Raw genomic sequence first — 15389 nt, 5'->3', positions numbered from 1 at the left:
CTCTCTGGAGGCATCCCAGACCCACATGAACACGTTCCTGGATAACCTGTCCAGGTGTCCCTGCCCTGGCAGGGTGGTTGGGCTGGATGATCTCCAGAAGTCACCTCCAACCCTGACAAATCTGTGATTATTTGCAGTTACCTCCCACTGGTGCAACCCTCCCCCTGCAGCCCACTCTGGGGACCAAACCCCGCTGGCCCAAACCCCCCATGAAATCCACCTGGGCAACGGGCGATTGCAATGTAATTTGCACTTTAATGCATAAAAGGATACACAGGGCAGAGTAATTTCACTGAGGAACAGCAAGGAAATGCTTTTTAATAGGTTTTACTATAATGATTCACCATCTCCATTAATGTTTCATAACAAGTTCCTGTACCTTTAATGCTTCTTGTTACGGCAATACATCAGCCACAGGCTGTTCACCAACTTCAGAAAAACACCTCTTTCTTCACTGGGTCACAGTACAGGACTCCTGCACCTACAGAAATACCCATGAGTTGTGTGTGCCACCAACACCAGGCTGCTGCTTGAACCTTGGAAATAGTTATTTTCCCATACAGCTGCACAGTTATATAAATGCACATCTTACACATGAAGATACAACAGGGGGTTTCTTTCTCCAGTATTTATCTTAATACAAATTAAAGGCCATGGTTGTACAGATAATCCTGGTCTTGGTTCCAAAGACATATGCATCCATATGTGAACAACTATGTTGACTTGTTACGTATTATTGTAAGAATGAGTTAATTAGAAAACACTATGACTTAACACAGACCTGTTTTTTATATACACACACAATTTACATACATAAAGATACTACAGGATGTATCAGGCAGCCATAACATATAAAATAAAAAAACCTATGTTATGCTTTCCAAACATAAATCATGGCTGCCAAATTATTTTTTAATCTTTCATTTGTTACCAGGCTGAATAAATCCAGCTGTTACCAGTTCTGGAACAGCTGCTTTGTACGTAATGTCCAAAGTCAGGCATCAAGCAGTAACATGGAATTTCAAAGTCAAGTAAATTGCATTTATGTTAGAAGATAAAAAACCAACGAAGCTCTTAGGAGCAAATAACTGGTGCAATGATTCATTCTGAATCATTATTTTACCATCAAGCCACATCCTCTTCCCAGGAACCATGCAGTCCATCCTACAAACTAAAAACAAAATACATTCCCTCATTGCATGTACTTAATCAGTACAGAGAAGTAGGGGGGAAGTTCTGTGCTATTATAAACTCACAGAATCATTGCCTAATCTCAGGAAGAACTCACAAAATTGAATTTTACTGGCACCTGGTCAGGGTTCTTTTTGAAAAAAAAACCACCAAAACCACATTGCCTTAAATGTGTAAATTCTACAGGAAGGGGAAACAGAGTAGACTGATAAGAGAATTCACAGGAATCTAACTCAGTACTGTGACAGTACACACTTGATCCTTTCTTTCTATTTTTTATGCTGACCATGTCTTTGTTAGCAACAACTGGCCCAGTTACTGTTCTGGATGTTTTTGCAACCAGCTTGGTTAGAAGCAGTAATAGCCATATAAACACCTATCATTATAACTATATTTCTACATTGAAATAGGTTATTTCCCTCAAAGTCCAGTTACACTGGGACAAACCCCTATCCATTAGCAGAAATATTTCTGCTCTGAGAGGTCAATTTTGACAAAGGGGTTTTAGTGACAGTTAAACCAGAACAGAACTGTGCATGGAGGAGGCAACACGCACTCCTGCCTTCCCTCTAACAAACATGGATTGGCAGCACTGCTCTTTCATGCCCAGGGAGATCAGAAAGCAGCAGCATAAATTGTTGTTGACTCCCTCTTTGCAGGCACCTGGAATATTTTGCTATGTTGTGCTGTATTTTTTTAAAATATGCTGTGTTGTGCACAATAGGAGACAGGTGAATTCCCAGACCATGGAATATGAGGAAAGATACCTATCCATGTCCTAACAGAATTTCAGCCTGTGCAATACCTTTATTATTAACTTCACTGCTTGGAACTGTCACCACTTACTAGTTCAAGTCCCAGGAATGAGAAAGGCCACATAATAAAAACAGCAGGGAAGGTACTATTATTTATATTTTTTAGAAGTATAAAAATCCTGTACATTTTGTCAATACTTTTAAAATCAAGCATAGAAAACTGCTGGGCTACTCCATTGCATTTCAGTAAGAATCAGACATCAGGCAGGAGAACTGCGTGTCACTCATCTGACTAAACACACCAGCCTTGAAATTTAATACTAAATCCCAAATGAAGTATTCTGGTCCATCTCAGCTGAAAACAAAAATCAAACCAATAATTTTCTGTTCAAATATTCGGGCTTTTTTATAGTTCAGCAGTACAATAAAATACCTCATTGATTAAATGCTATAGAAACACAGGAAATTTCTACATACTTTTTTTACAAATACACATATATAAGGCAGGAAAAGTCTTAATTCATGATGAGTTCTTAACATTCAAAATACAGTATGATTTCAGCATTCCTTATAGGTAAATCCTTGTATGTCAGACAGCACCAGTGTCTTCTTTTTAGGCAGCACCAGTGCCAAACCCATTGTAGCTGCTGAAAAGGGTCCCAGGTCAAACTCTGCCAGCCACCATTCGTATTCCTCACTTGCCAACAACCCAAGCAGAGCTGAATGTGAGCTACCAGTTATGCTCATCAGAGATATCAACTATCCTCAGCCAGAATCTCAGGATATTCCTCCCAGAACTGGTCCCCAATGATGTCACAGTGCAGGGGAACAACTTTAGTCTTAGTCCGCGTCACTTCCACTTCTTTTTCTTCTTCTTCCTTTGGCATTTTAATTTTCTTAGTGATGACTTCATTAATCTGAAAATATAGTTGATACATTAGCAGATCTAAAAGGCTCCAGAGTGGATTCAAAAATTCTAATAAAAAAGAATTTAATAAAAAAACACAGGACAAGAATTTCTCCCACTAAATCAATGATACAATCATAGAATAATGAGCATTTCCAGGTTGCCTTAAAGCAGAGAAGCACTAAGCCAACTATGATTTGAGCCACTTTATTGAACAGAAGTTTGTAATTCCTTTGCCATGGATATACTTGGGACCTAATCCCGGGAAGGGCCTGGCCCCAATGATACAAACATTGTGATCTGCTGATACATGTTTCATCTCAGTGGTCATCATTTGTATCTAAGCCAGACTGCAGAGACTGGTTTTTATATTATGCTCACACAAACAGCTCTCAAAAACATCTCCAAAACAATGAGTCATCTTACACACAATTACATGGCAAATATAGTTAATTTTAAGATATATGTATTCCTAGACATACACTGGAGATACATGTGGTGCTCTTGCAGCACAGTCTGTCTGCCACAGTGTAACTATTTAAAATATCAGCCCAAAGCAAGTGGCAATAGGGTTTTTTTACCTTCTGCCATATTAGGACAGTTCCTTTTCTATACATCAAAGGTTCATTGTTGTAGTTGATGTTGAATTCAGAAAATAAGATTTCATTCTTATCTCCAGCCAAAGTTCCCTGAGAGGAAAGGAAAAGAAAAACACTCTTAGAGAAAACAAACAAATTGTATCTCTAGGAGGGGTGAACATTGGAAGCCAGATAGATATTGGTAAAGGTTTTTCACTTTTAAATCACAAGGTTTAATCACTTCTATCAACAGAAGAATTAATTCCAAGAGGGTTTTTATCACATTTTCAAGACAAATAGAAGACAGTCAACAGATTCCAGGAGAAAACAGGAATAATTTGCTAAAGTCTGCACAAGGAGACAAAACACAATAGAAGGGACTGGCAATGAACAGGACCTGAATTCTGCCATTGTTCCGCATGGGTTTGGATGCTGAACATTTTACGACATTTCTAAGATTTCTGAAATTGCCAACTAAGAACATAAACCCTGCTAATAATTAACCAAAATTACATTATTTGCTAGTGGTATTAATATCTGCACAACTGAAGAAGTTGTTGATTACACCCACAAAATTATTACAGTAAGAATAGACAAGCCAGGGCTGCTGAGCAGACAAGACACTTTGCAAATCTTATGATTTAATTTTTAGCTGTAAAAAACCATGACTTGAGCAGACTCTTACCCGGAGCCTCTCCTGTGCTTGCACTGGTGTCAAACCCCCTCGCTGCACAAGCATCCAGAACACTGTATTATAAAGGTTATTGATATGGCCTAGAAAAAACAGAGAAATGAGTGTGAGGACAGTTATTTACCAAATCTGAGTGATTACTTAGGAAAAAAACAGCTTTATTTCCAGAGCTGTATCCAAGAAACAGCTAAGAGTAATGGGGAATTAATACAATCAGTTTCTAAAGAAGATACAATGTTTATAATACATTTTTAAGGTACTGCATATAATGACTACAAGACAGATTTCATAAATGAAAAAGGCACAGCAGAGGCTGAAGGGTGTTTATGTATAATGTAAATAATTTTCATTTGACAATAGAGACTAGGTACTGACAAAGGTCTAGACACAAATCCAGTGGTCTGTTCTACCATGGAATATTCAGCACTTTTGATTACTGTTGTGAATTTGAATATTCACATCTCTTCATTACAGATTACCTTGGCTAAGCCAACTCTGAACATCAAAATTAATTTATTAATTCTATTAGCAGTTCTAATATTTCTTGCTGAATTCACTCTCAGGATGCAATAAATTTAGTTGTAGCCTGAACACTCCAAATTTCAGCCAGTACCTATACAAATCCCAGGACAAGTGTAATATTATTGGAAAACCACCACCCTACCTGATGTTCTTTCACTGACAACTGTATATACAAACACACTGGCAGAAAAGACTTTTCTGTTCAGAGAAATGAACTCAACTGCACAAATCTCTCATTTCTAGGAACACTTACAATCTGCTTGTCTCCAGCTGAGGTAGTCCTTCAAATTCTGGTTGCTGGGATACAACACAATTCGTCCATCAAATCCTGGTGGGTACAGAAGCTGCTGGTCCTTGAAGTAATCCTTCCAATAGAACACGTAACTTGAGGAAAACTGGGAGACCACATGAGTCATGAACTTACTTGCAAACACAGAACAAGAGAAAAAAAGAAAGAAATACATGGGTGTGATTATATATCTGTGCTCATCTGAGGTATCAGTAGTGATAACTCTAGTGGAGGGCAGCATTTCTTAAATAATGGCCAAGCAGATGAGGAATGGCAGAGACTTTTGAACAACAGAGGCACTGAGAACTGTAACTTTCTTACATTGTAACTCTCTTTATTGTAATTTTCTTAAAAGAATGGCTGTTTATAATGTTTTGATTGTTTATATAAGTTGTTTATACAACTTTTTTTACAAGCTCTGTATTACTGAACTTATTTTCCTGAAAGATCACATGTAAAGAATCCACATTAAAAATTTGAACTAACTGCAGTGTAAGCACCAGCCCTCCTCCTAACCTCTGTAGGTAAAGACAAACCTGAAGAAGAATTAGATGTTAAAAACAAGTTCACTTCAGTATCAAAGCAGCTGTTACCTTGCTCTTCTTTTAAACCACCTGCTCTTCTTTTTGAAAACAAAACTATATTCATCACTCTGTCCATAAGCAATAGCAATATCCTCCAGTTCTTGCATCACTGTCTGGGCACACTTGGTCATCAGGTGCAGAGCACGGTCATCATTTGGCTTTTTGAATTCATGCTGCTCAGAAAACCTTCAAAGCAAAAATGGTTGCATAAGAGTCCCTTAAAAAGTTACTAAAAATGCTAACCCATTCATTTTCCTCATATTTGCTTTATAAGAATATTGATTTCCACTATCCTGTCAACACTGACAAAAGAATTCTCTCCAGATCTGAAAAGCAGGAACAAAAATCCTCGGTATCCACTCTGGATAAGCCATTCTCTTTCCCACCAGTATCTGACCCAAACCAGTCTTTTAAAGCAGTTAACTCAAAATACAGGCTCAGTATGTATCTTACATGGGAAACTGATAACAAATGCTTATGTATCTTATTTAGAAATTGATAACTAATACTACTTTTTGTAAACTCCTTTTCTCACGGGGTGTCTTTAATATTCAGTCCAATAAGGGAAAAAATTATCAATAAACTTGTCAAAATTCAAGAGCTTTACCAAAACCAGAGATAATATCCCAGCAAGAACCTGAGTTATCTACCAGGCAAGGGAACCGTGGCCCATTTATGCCAAGGGAAGGCAAACACCAGTACACATCCCTGGATAGCAGCTCCTGTCCCTGCCCATCACACCCAAGGCACTGGAACATTTCCCTACTCGGCCCATTCTCTACCACCGCCTCTGAGGCCACCCGTGAAACAAAATCCCGAGGAATTCCGTGCCCTGGAGAGGCCGAGTGGGGGACACGAGCATCTCTAACCCCGCACCTGCAGGGCTCACACAGCCGGACAGGCACAGCCCAGCACAGTGGGCACCACGCAGGACCCCGCTCCCGGCACAGCGCTCTCAGCCCGCACCCGCGGGGTTCCCGCCCGGCCCTGCCCGCACCTGTGGAAGTTGCGGCCGTCCAGCCGCACCACGATCCAGCAGTTGGGCAGGACCGTGTCGTCCGCCTCGAAGTCCCGCACGTACTCGAACTTGCTCTTGGCCATGGCGAGGCCGCGCGGGAAGCCCGGAGCGCAGCCGGCAGCGATGGCCGCGGCCGCCCGGCAGCAGCGCAGCATGCCCGGCGCGGAAGCGGAAGGAGCGGCGCCCAGCCCGGCCCTTGTGGGCGGCCCGGAGCGGCGCTCGGCGGTGCCGGCGGAGGGCGGGCGGAGCCGGCGGGCGGGGCGCGGGGCGGCTCCGGCAACGGCGCCCATGGCGGCTGCGGGGCGCGGAGCCGCGGACCCGTGCGCCCCGCTCCGAGCGCGCCGAGCAACGAGCGCGGGATGGGCGGTCGGGGCGGCCCCACCGGTGGGCGCGGGACGGGGGGACAGCGCGACCGAGCCGGCGGGGCTGGGGCTCGGAGCGCGCCCCGCGGTTGGTGCGGGATGCGGGTTCGGTGCGCGCCGGCGGCGCGGGGCCGCGGGGAGCGTTGGCGCAACGGTGGCGGCGGCCGAGGAGCGGCGGCGGAGCGATGGAGCGCAGGGTCAGGCACTGCCGCTTCCGCGCCCGGGCGAGCCCCGCCTCGCCCCCCAGGCACAGGGAGGTCATGGGCCCCCTCGGAGGGCTGCGCGTCCAAGTGCAGGAGCACCCGAGCCGGCCCGGGCACAGCGAAGGAGCGGCGAAGAAGAGCAGGTGCATCCCGGCTCCGGCGGCGGTTGAGAAAGAGGCCCGGGGTGCCATCAGGAGAGAAAGGGACCAGGAAAGGGGCAGCGGGGACCGCCAGAACGAGGAGAAGGTCCTGGAGCAAACGGGGAATAAGTCCTGGAGAAGATCTGCCGTCCAAAGCGAGCGACCCAACGTGACCTTCGAGACCCGCCCAATGAAGGCGGAGAAGAGCGATGCCCCGGCCGGATCCCTGTGCGAGCTTGGGAACCCTGCTCAAGATCAGAATATCCCGGTCTTGTTTCAGTCCTTACCTGCCAGGTCCCACGTTCAGCTCCAGGGCCCTCTTTCCTCGCAGCTGATGCATGTGACTCCAGTGCCGGTAAAACAGGTGCCAGTCCAATTGCAGCCTCTACTGCAGCGGCCAAAGATTGAAACAAAAAACGTTCCCCTCACAGTCCTGCCCTCGGATTCAGGTATTATGGTCAGGGAGCTTGCAGGGTGACTGCTTATCAGGCAGGAGAACACAAGGGGAAAGGTCATGTTAGAAAACCATCCCTTTGCAAAGGCTGGGGTTTAGCACAGCTCTTGCACAGTGTAAGACACAAAAGCACAGTAACACAGTGTTCTGTAGTAGTTTGTTACAATCAAGGCACATTCCTCCCTTTCTACGTGAAACCCCTTAGGACAGTGTTCAGAATTACACTGAGTTGTGATTGCGGTTTTAAGGTCAGGAATCTGCTTGATTTTTAAAGCTGTAAAGTAGTCCTATATCTCTCTGAAAAACTCTGGACCTGTTAAATGAAGAGCATTTTGAAACATCTATATTAGAAGCTTTTTTTAGTATCTAGACATTCAAATTTAATTACTTAGGTAAGTTCTTAAAGACTTCCCTTTATCAATGATGTGAAAGAGTTAATTTTGAAACCTCTTCCAGGAGGAAATTGCTTGCTCAGGGATCAGTTTTAAGGGGCCTGTGGATTCATCATGTTGCCAGCTCAATTTAAATGCTGCCTGTGTTTACAAAGAGCCAAAGCCAGGTATCATGTAACAATCATTTGGGAACACATGTTCCTCCAACAAAATGAGTGTCCAAATCAAAAAAAAAAAAAAAAAAAAAAAGAAAAGAATTAGAGAAAAAAAAAACCCAAACAAAAACCCAAAACCCAAGCAGAAACCCGAAACAGCAACAACTGTGATTGAGAAGGCAGGGACTGCACGGGTGTGGGACTAAGCAGCCTCCCCATCCTTAGCCCTAGTTCCTGCATCCTTAGGGCTTTGGTTACATAGTTCTGGTGGTGATAATAAATTTGCGGTGGTGTGGTCTGTGCTATACAACGATTAGTTTATAAATTCATAAGAAAACAAGCCAACTGAAATCCAAACTGCTGTGTTAACAAGCCCTGTTTTTTTTTTTTTTTTTTTTTTTTTTTATTATTATATGTAGCAACAGCCAGGTAACTGATTCCTTGTGCAGTGACTCAGCAAAGGGCAGTGGAGGATTTTGTAGGAACTGCTCTCCAAATGTGCACTGAGTTTCATCTGTCCAAAGCCCTGGTGATGCTGTGGGTGTGATAGTGAGTGTGCCCTGCTGTATCCCCTGGAAGGTGATGATGTTTCCCTCCCTTGTTGCACAGGAATGCCAGACACTCCCTTCAGCAAGACCAAGAGTGGCCGTGTGAAGCGTCCCATGAACGCCTTCATGGTATGGGCCCGGATCCACAGGGCTGCTGTGGCCAAAGCCAACCCAGGGGCCAACAACGCCGAGATCAGCGTCCAGCTCGGCCTGGAGTGGAGCAAACTCACTGAGGAGCAGAAGCAGCCCTATTATGAGGAAGCTAACAAAATAAAACTGAGGCACAGGGAGGAATTTCCTGGTAAACATCTTAGTTATTTACCTGAATGCTTTAGAAGTGCAGGGCTTTTTTGGAAAATCGATCTCTTGCATTATGGCAATCAACAGAGATAGAAAAAAATGCAGATATTTCAAGTACATAATCCTTCTGTGTGCTTGAAATGATGGATTTTTTAAAGCATCCAAAATGCTGGTGCTTAGAACACTTCAGCTAAGCAGAGCAGCTTTTTTGAATGCTTTAATAGTCTAATGGCAAGAGAATGAGTTTGTGTGGCCTGCTGCATCAGTTTCCTTGCTCCAGAAACAGCTGCCCAGGTGGCCTGTGGTGACACATGTGTCCATTTCTTAAAAGCAGGAAAGGGAAATGTCACAGGAAGCACAAGCAGCATTGTATTCTGTGGGATTCTTCAACCTGTAGACTTGAAGTTCCCACATAATGGTGTGGAAAATGTTTCACAGCCTTTTGTCAGGTGTTAAAATTTGTACCCTTAGCAATTTCATTTATCCCGAAGATAACAGAATGTAAAACAGAATGTAAAAAAATCTTTATAAAAGCTGTTGAGATACCAGGTGTTGTGATCCTTTCTCTGTTGTCATAATGCTGCTTGTTCATGATGCTGCCTAATCTGTCATAAACAAAGAAAAGAGCATCACTCTCCCTCTCTCCTTGCATCTTAAAAAAAAAAGGTGTTTCTTTAAAGTTCCATTAAGAGTAGGCCTGTGTAAGAAATCAAACAGCTCAGTGTAAATTCATGATATAGTCTTATATCTGTTAGTGTTTGGGTAATGTTGTCAGGCAAAGGCAAACCTGCTCTTCCACAATCTATCCAGGGTTCCCAGTGGATCATATTTTCTCTTATGTCTTGTAACCTGCAGATATATATGAGACTTAAGGGGTTAAGGGAACCATGAGGAAAGCCCACATTTTGGGTAGCCATGGTTTTCCTCCACTTTGAATGCCCACAGTGCAGGACTGTCATGTTCTCCTTAATGTGGTTTCCTCAGCTGGGCCACATCTCTCCCCAGTGTTTGGTAGTTCTTTGTCTCACAAGCAGCTACTACTTGGTAACTTCTAAACAATACCCAAATATTTCTATTTCATTTCCATCTCCAGTAAAATTCCCCATTTCTAGCTCACCAAAACAAGTGGAGCATTGCCATTGCCTAAAGGAGCAGGTTTTGGACTTGTCTTATCAGATCCTTTAGAATTATAGCATAGCTTTAGATAAATAATGAAACCTTCCAAAATATTGGATGTCTGCATTTTTTTTTCTTCTCTGACAGGTTGGGTTTATCAGCCAAACAAAAAGAAGTGTTCTCCACCACCTGGCTCTGCTGCATTTTCAGGCACTTCCCAGAGTACCATCACTACAAATCCAGCTGGCACCCTTCCCTTCTCATCACCTACTTACTCTTTTGTCAACTCCAGTGTTAAGAACAGTATTGGACGTCCAGTCTGTGAGTTTTCAGTAGTGAATTATTTTAAAAATTCAGAATTTACCTGTTCCAGTAGTGACAGGGCAAGGGGGAGTGGCTTCAAACTGAAAGAGAGTAGGTTTAGATTAGATGTTGGGAAGAAACTTTGCTGTGAGCGTGGTGAGGCCCTGGCTCAGGTTGCCCAGAGAAGGTGTGATTATTTACCAGCACTTCTTTCTATTTAAGATATTAAACTACAGCTGTTTCTTTCCCTCATTTGGTCTCCACCTCACAGATACCCTGGAAGGATCCTTCTTTTTTACAAAAAGTCCACACTGGCAGTGAAATAGTGTTAGAGCCCCCAGACCAGTGTAAGAGCTGACTTGCATATTCTTTAGAGAAAGAGCTCTGGCTCTGTCAGTGCATGGTATGGATTTCAACACCACATAGCTCAGATCCAGGCAATGGCATTTTCCTCTTTAAGCATCCTGGAAAGAGCTGATTTCTTTGCAATGAGACAAGAAAATGAAATGCCTGATTATGCTGTCTGGTAATAATCGGAGATATTAAAACAAAAGAATACTCAGCTGTGTTCTGATGAAGTTCTGAGTTAGTGATTTGAAAATTCCTATGCAATGTGTTTCTAAATCTTTCCCTATGAAGGCAGCCCTGTTGATGAGGTGTGATTTGAGAGTGTACATTGAAGTTTGTGCTCTGCAAAACATTTCAAAGTAAAATTGTCTAGTGTGTACATTCATTGATGAAATAAGGAAACATATTGGAGATTAGAGTGGTTTAGGCTCCTGAGCACACAGATTTGTTATAAATTTGGCTCATTTCATGTCAGTAGACTTGTGAGGTCTTCTGAGCTGAAGGCACACTCCAGCCCATTATGGGGCCTTACTAGGACAAGATAGAGCCTCACCAAGAGCAGTGGACCCACATCAGCCACTTCCTTTCTCCTGTGGGTTCCTGTGCAATGCAGCTTTAGTGTGTGGGCTCCAAACCCATCTCTCAGAATGGTGTCACATTAGATGTATGACATGAGTTGCTGGGAAATTTGAGGGGGAATTATTTTGACTGTACCCAGAAATGCTGTGGTTTGCTATGATGCTGTTTATCAGAACTCTCTGTTCAAGTCTGACAAGTCACTGTTTTGTTTCCTGAAGGTGAATCTCCCGCCATCCGTCTGCCGGCCTCTTCCATCCAGCACGCTGTGCCCATGACCCTTTTCCAGACCACGGCTGCAAGCACCACATCAGTGGCTGTTGCAGTTCCAACCCTGCCCCTGCGCCCTGTAGTTTCATCACAGCCCTTTGCTGAGCCTGCTCAGACAGAAGCTTTTGTGTCACCTGGGCTCAATTTCTCCCTGAAGAGACCTGCGCCCGTTTTCGCTGAGAGCTTCAGCAACAGAAACCCGAGTAACATCAGCAGCACTAGTGGCAGGTTTTCTGTCTCCAACAGTGAGATGCCAGGGATTTCTGTTTTCCCTAGAGGAATAGCTCTTCCCCAGGCTACCCCTTTCATTCCCTCACCTGCCTACGTGTCTGCTCCCATTGGACAACCAGCCAGTTTGTTTGGAGGAACTCCTCAGTTTCCATTTTGCCACCCTTCCTTTATACCTGGACCTCGCTGTTTCCCCTCAAGGTAATGAAACCATTTCCGTACCAGTAAGAAAAAAATGCTGAAATGCAGGGAATCTTTTGACTTGCAGACAGCAGGTGGAGCATTGAGAGGGAAAGGAGCTCTTACCTTCCTGTAGCTGCTGTGTGCTGGAACCCCTGGCCTCAGCCTGCTCGTAATACGTGCCCAGTTACTGAAAGCTCCACAGAATTATTGCAGTTGTAATTGGCACTCCCAAGGCCATGGAAAACAGAGGTATCTTCTTTCCACTTTATGGGTCTAAGTGCAGTTGATTTCAGCAGAAGAGCATTAGGTAGAGATAATGTAAAAATATTTTGAAAGTGGTCAGATAGAATTGAAGTGGGTGTGTCCTGGAGGTGTCTCCTGGGTACACTGTGATTGCCATAACTGTTGATATTTCTGAAACCCAGCCTGGTGGGAAGTGTCTGCAGAATTCCTGTGTAAGTAGTAATTCCTAGTTCTTCTTTTTCAGTCAGTCAGAGGTCCCCTAATCAAAGAATTACCAGGCTAACACATGTGGTGTCCCGTGGGTGTTTGTGGGCTGAGCATGCACAGAAAGCACCAGTGCCCTGGTGCAGGTGGCAGCTCAAACACCAGGCAGCTGATGCTTATTCTTTACAGGGCATCATTTTGCTTTCATGACTGTGAAGTAGCAAACCTCACAAATTATTACGATTATTAGACTTAAATTTTGTCTGTTTATGCACTGTTATTCCCACTAGTAGCAGCAACCAATATGTTCCTGTGGCAGTGAGACCACCTGGTCTTTAATTAGGGCTAATGATGACCCATCAAACTCAGAAGGACTTCATGAGCTGACAAGTGCAATACAAGACATTTCTATTTTTGAGGTCCTTTAAGGAAACACAGAACACGTATTCCCAAAATTGCTAAAAATTATTTTTGCTCAACCCTTGGTGTCTGAAATGAGACAGTTTTGTGAGGCCTCTGAGAAGAGTTCTTGTAGCATAAAAGATTGTTCTGATTTCACACATTAATGGACTTCTGAAGTCCATTAATGCCAGCTGAATGGCAGCTTTGCTAATGCCAGGGTCTTTCTAATACAGTTATTTATGAGTTCTCTGTCCTATAAACTCATTTCTTGCATACAAGAGTCATGATTTCTGAACTGAAAGTGCAGACGTATGCACTAAAAATTTAAATATTAGATTGGAATGATGATTAGTCCCCTTGAAACCTCAATAGGTATTGTATCAATGTGTTTACAATGCCTGCACTGTGGAGCTCTATTACTTCTTTACATATTTTTGTTTTCTTCACAATGTAGTGAATTTCTCTACAACACTGTAAATTACAATCCCTGTGTCTTTCTGCATCAGAATAAAAATTCAGGCATCTGCCACTGGAGGAATACAGTTCCATTTGATATCATAACTTCCTGCAATGGTTATGTGGTTACTTTTTAAAAATTTAATACTGTGCATTCTTTAAATATTAACATTGACAACCACATATTGGGCACAAGGACTCCCTGTCCTGTTTGGCAACAGTGTAATATTTATAATTTGAAAATTACAAATAAGAGTGCTTTACGCCAGGTCTGTCACAAATTTTGGCATACAGAAATTACACAAAATGAGTTTTGATGCTTTTTAAAATTAATCTGAATATGTTGGTTAACTCACTGTGTGCTGGTTTATCTGTGGTATTATTTGATTGATAAATACAGTGTGGGGTTTATGTTCTCACAGTAACCTTGTGTGTGCTGAACTACTGAAGTACTCTTGTTATGGCCCTAGTGCTGAAATTAGGCATGGTTTTAAATTTGTGTGTTTTAAAAAATGGGATAAGCTGGGCAGCACAGAACATCAGTGTCATTGTGCAGCCCTGCATTTCTGAAAGCCAACCTTGCATCTCTTCCCTCGCAGCACATTCCCACTCAGAGCTCCGTTTGGCTACGGGAATTTCTCCAGCTCGGTGCCTCAGTGCTTTGGCTTTTATGAGGAGAGGAACCAGAGGCAGGAGGTGATATTTTCCACTGTGGATGAAGACTATCGTTTCAGGGCATACTCAGAGGAGAGGCTCTGTGAGAACCAGCGTGTCTGTGGGAGCCCTGAGGTCGTGTCCTGTCAGAGCACCTGCAGCGAGGAGCGCGTCCTGAGCCCCCTGCCACAGCTGGACGTGGAAGTGGTGGAGGAGGTTTTGCCATCCCCCCCCTCTACTCCCTCCAGCACTTACATTGTCAATGTAACTGATAGTGATGAGGAAGAGGAAGTCAAGTTTTTTCAAGTATTGTAATTTTTAAAACTTATTATAATACAGAGAAATACTATACAATGGGAAATAAATGTTTTCCTCAACACCACCTTTTCAGTCAGTGTGTTCAATGGGAAACCCAGGTGGCTTTAGTAAGTTGTACAGATCATTTTGAAGAGTCTGATGAGCTGTTTGTATAAGAGGAAAGTCTTATAAATAGCAGAAAATGCCTGTTCATTTCTAAATTCTCACTGAAAGCTGATCTCGCCTGCATGTGGCCAAATGCACAAATTCCTCATCAAATACATTTCAGGGTATAAAACAGCTGTTTGTGAGATTATTCTCTAGATCTAACTTCCCTCTTCTCCCATCTACCTTTTTATACCCTGTGGAGTAGGATATCAGACATATTTCAATGCACCAGAATCTAGAATGGTTCACAACTGTTGTGATTTATTCTACCAAGCCCAGAGAAAGGGAAGAGTGGTTTAACATATCCTGGATATACTAATGGAAAACTACATGTGAGGGTGATCCCCTCTTCCCTCCCAGCTAGAGCTGATGTCCTGTTGTGGTTGTTTGGGATCTGTGTCTGCAGCTCTGTCACTGCAGCCAGCCCTCAGCTGAGCTCTCTTGAAGGCTCTCCTGTCTGTAACAGAAGTGAAAGTTACACAAACAACCCACTCAAACCTGCTTCCTCTGCATCATCCCTCAGCATGTCTAGCAGCCCTGCAGCCTGGAAAATGTGGCAGAAGAGGTTTTTAGTTCCCATTTCTAGGTGATTTTCAGCTCACCCACAAATTTTCCCATAATGTAGTTTCCTGAAGTGCCAAGTATCTGTGCTGCTACTTCTCCTCCTGAAATGTGGGAAGTGGCCAGTGTTGGCAGGGCCAGTGCCTTGGAGGCTGTGTGCCCTCCTGCAGGCCTTCATGGCAGTGCAGAGGGTAACTGGGACATAAGAGGGACATGTTCTACTCTCTGATAATTATTTTCCTCCTTATTGTTTACCTTAATCTAAACAAAAAACCACCTTGTGCTCTTGAA

General features: G+C 43.3%; 2 protein-coding genes across 4 annotated transcripts; one reads left to right on the top strand and one right to left on the bottom strand.

Annotated features, from left to right (window-relative positions):
* Nucleotides 1-235: 235 nt before the first annotated feature.
* Nucleotides 236-6690, bottom strand: THG1L (tRNA-histidine guanylyltransferase 1 like). Of its 3 annotated transcripts, XM_059483973.1 has the most exons (6): nucleotides 6515-6690; nucleotides 5527-5703; nucleotides 4898-5067; nucleotides 4117-4205; nucleotides 3435-3542; nucleotides 236-2863 (listed from the first exon to the last, which is right to left on the bottom strand). In XM_059483973.1, the coding sequence occupies exons 1-6, from the start codon at nucleotides 6688-6690 to the stop codon at nucleotides 2702-2704; spliced, it is 882 nt and encodes a 293-aa protein (XP_059339956.1). In that variant the 3' UTR covers nucleotides 236-2701. The 3 variants fall into 3 exon arrangements, with proteins under 3 accessions (XP_059339956.1, XP_059339957.1, XP_059339958.1); XM_059483974.1 differs by lacking the exon at nucleotides 6515-6690 and having other exon boundaries at nucleotides 4898-5063; nucleotides 5527-5705; XM_059483975.1 differs by lacking the exon at nucleotides 6515-6690 and having other exon boundaries at nucleotides 4898-4972; nucleotides 5527-5593.
* A 392-nt stretch (nucleotides 6691-7082) lies between these two features.
* Nucleotides 7083-14387, top strand: SOX30 (SRY-box transcription factor 30). The gene is made up of 5 exons (XM_059483762.1): nucleotides 7083-7689; nucleotides 8851-9090; nucleotides 10353-10526; nucleotides 11654-12131; nucleotides 14018-14387. The coding sequence occupies exons 1-5, from the start codon at nucleotides 7083-7085 to the stop codon at nucleotides 14385-14387; spliced, it is 1869 nt and encodes a 622-aa protein (XP_059339745.1).
* Nucleotides 14388-15389: the final 1002 nt, after the last annotated feature.

The sequence above is a fragment of the Ammospiza nelsoni genome, chromosome 16, assembly GCF_027579445.1.
Source record: "Ammospiza nelsoni isolate bAmmNel1 chromosome 16, bAmmNel1.pri, whole genome shotgun sequence".
NCBI classification, from domain to species: Eukaryota; Metazoa; Chordata; class Aves; order Passeriformes; family Passerellidae; genus Ammospiza; species Ammospiza nelsoni.
Note: the sequence above shows the minus strand (reverse complement) of the source record. Positions and strands in the feature narration are given on the sequence as shown.

Bases quoted from the DNA above. Each gene is read 5' to 3' on its own strand.
- THG1L (XM_059483973.1), bottom strand. From the start codon at position 6,690: ATGCTGCGCTGCTGCCGGGCGGCCGCGGCCATCGCTGCCGGCTGCGCT. The intron at 5,704-6,514 runs GTGCGGGCAGGG...TTTGCTTTGAAG, and splicing joins GACGGCCGCAACTTCCACAG to GTTTTCTGAGCAGCATGAAT. The intron at 3,543-4,116 runs GTAAGAGTCTGC...CTTTCCTCTCAG, and splicing joins AAGCACAGGAGAGGCTCCGG to GGAACTTTGGCTGGAGATAA.
- SOX30 (XM_059483762.1), top strand. From the start codon at position 7,083: ATGGAGCGCAGGGTCAGGCACTGCCGCTTCCGCGCCCGGGCGAGCCCC. The intron at 9,091-10,352 runs GTAAACATCTTA...CTTCTCTGACAG, and splicing joins GCACAGGGAGGAATTTCCTG to GTTGGGTTTATCAGCCAAAC. The intron at 12,132-14,017 runs GTAATGAAACCA...CTTCCCTCGCAG, and splicing joins CCTCGCTGTTTCCCCTCAAG to CACATTCCCACTCAGAGCTC.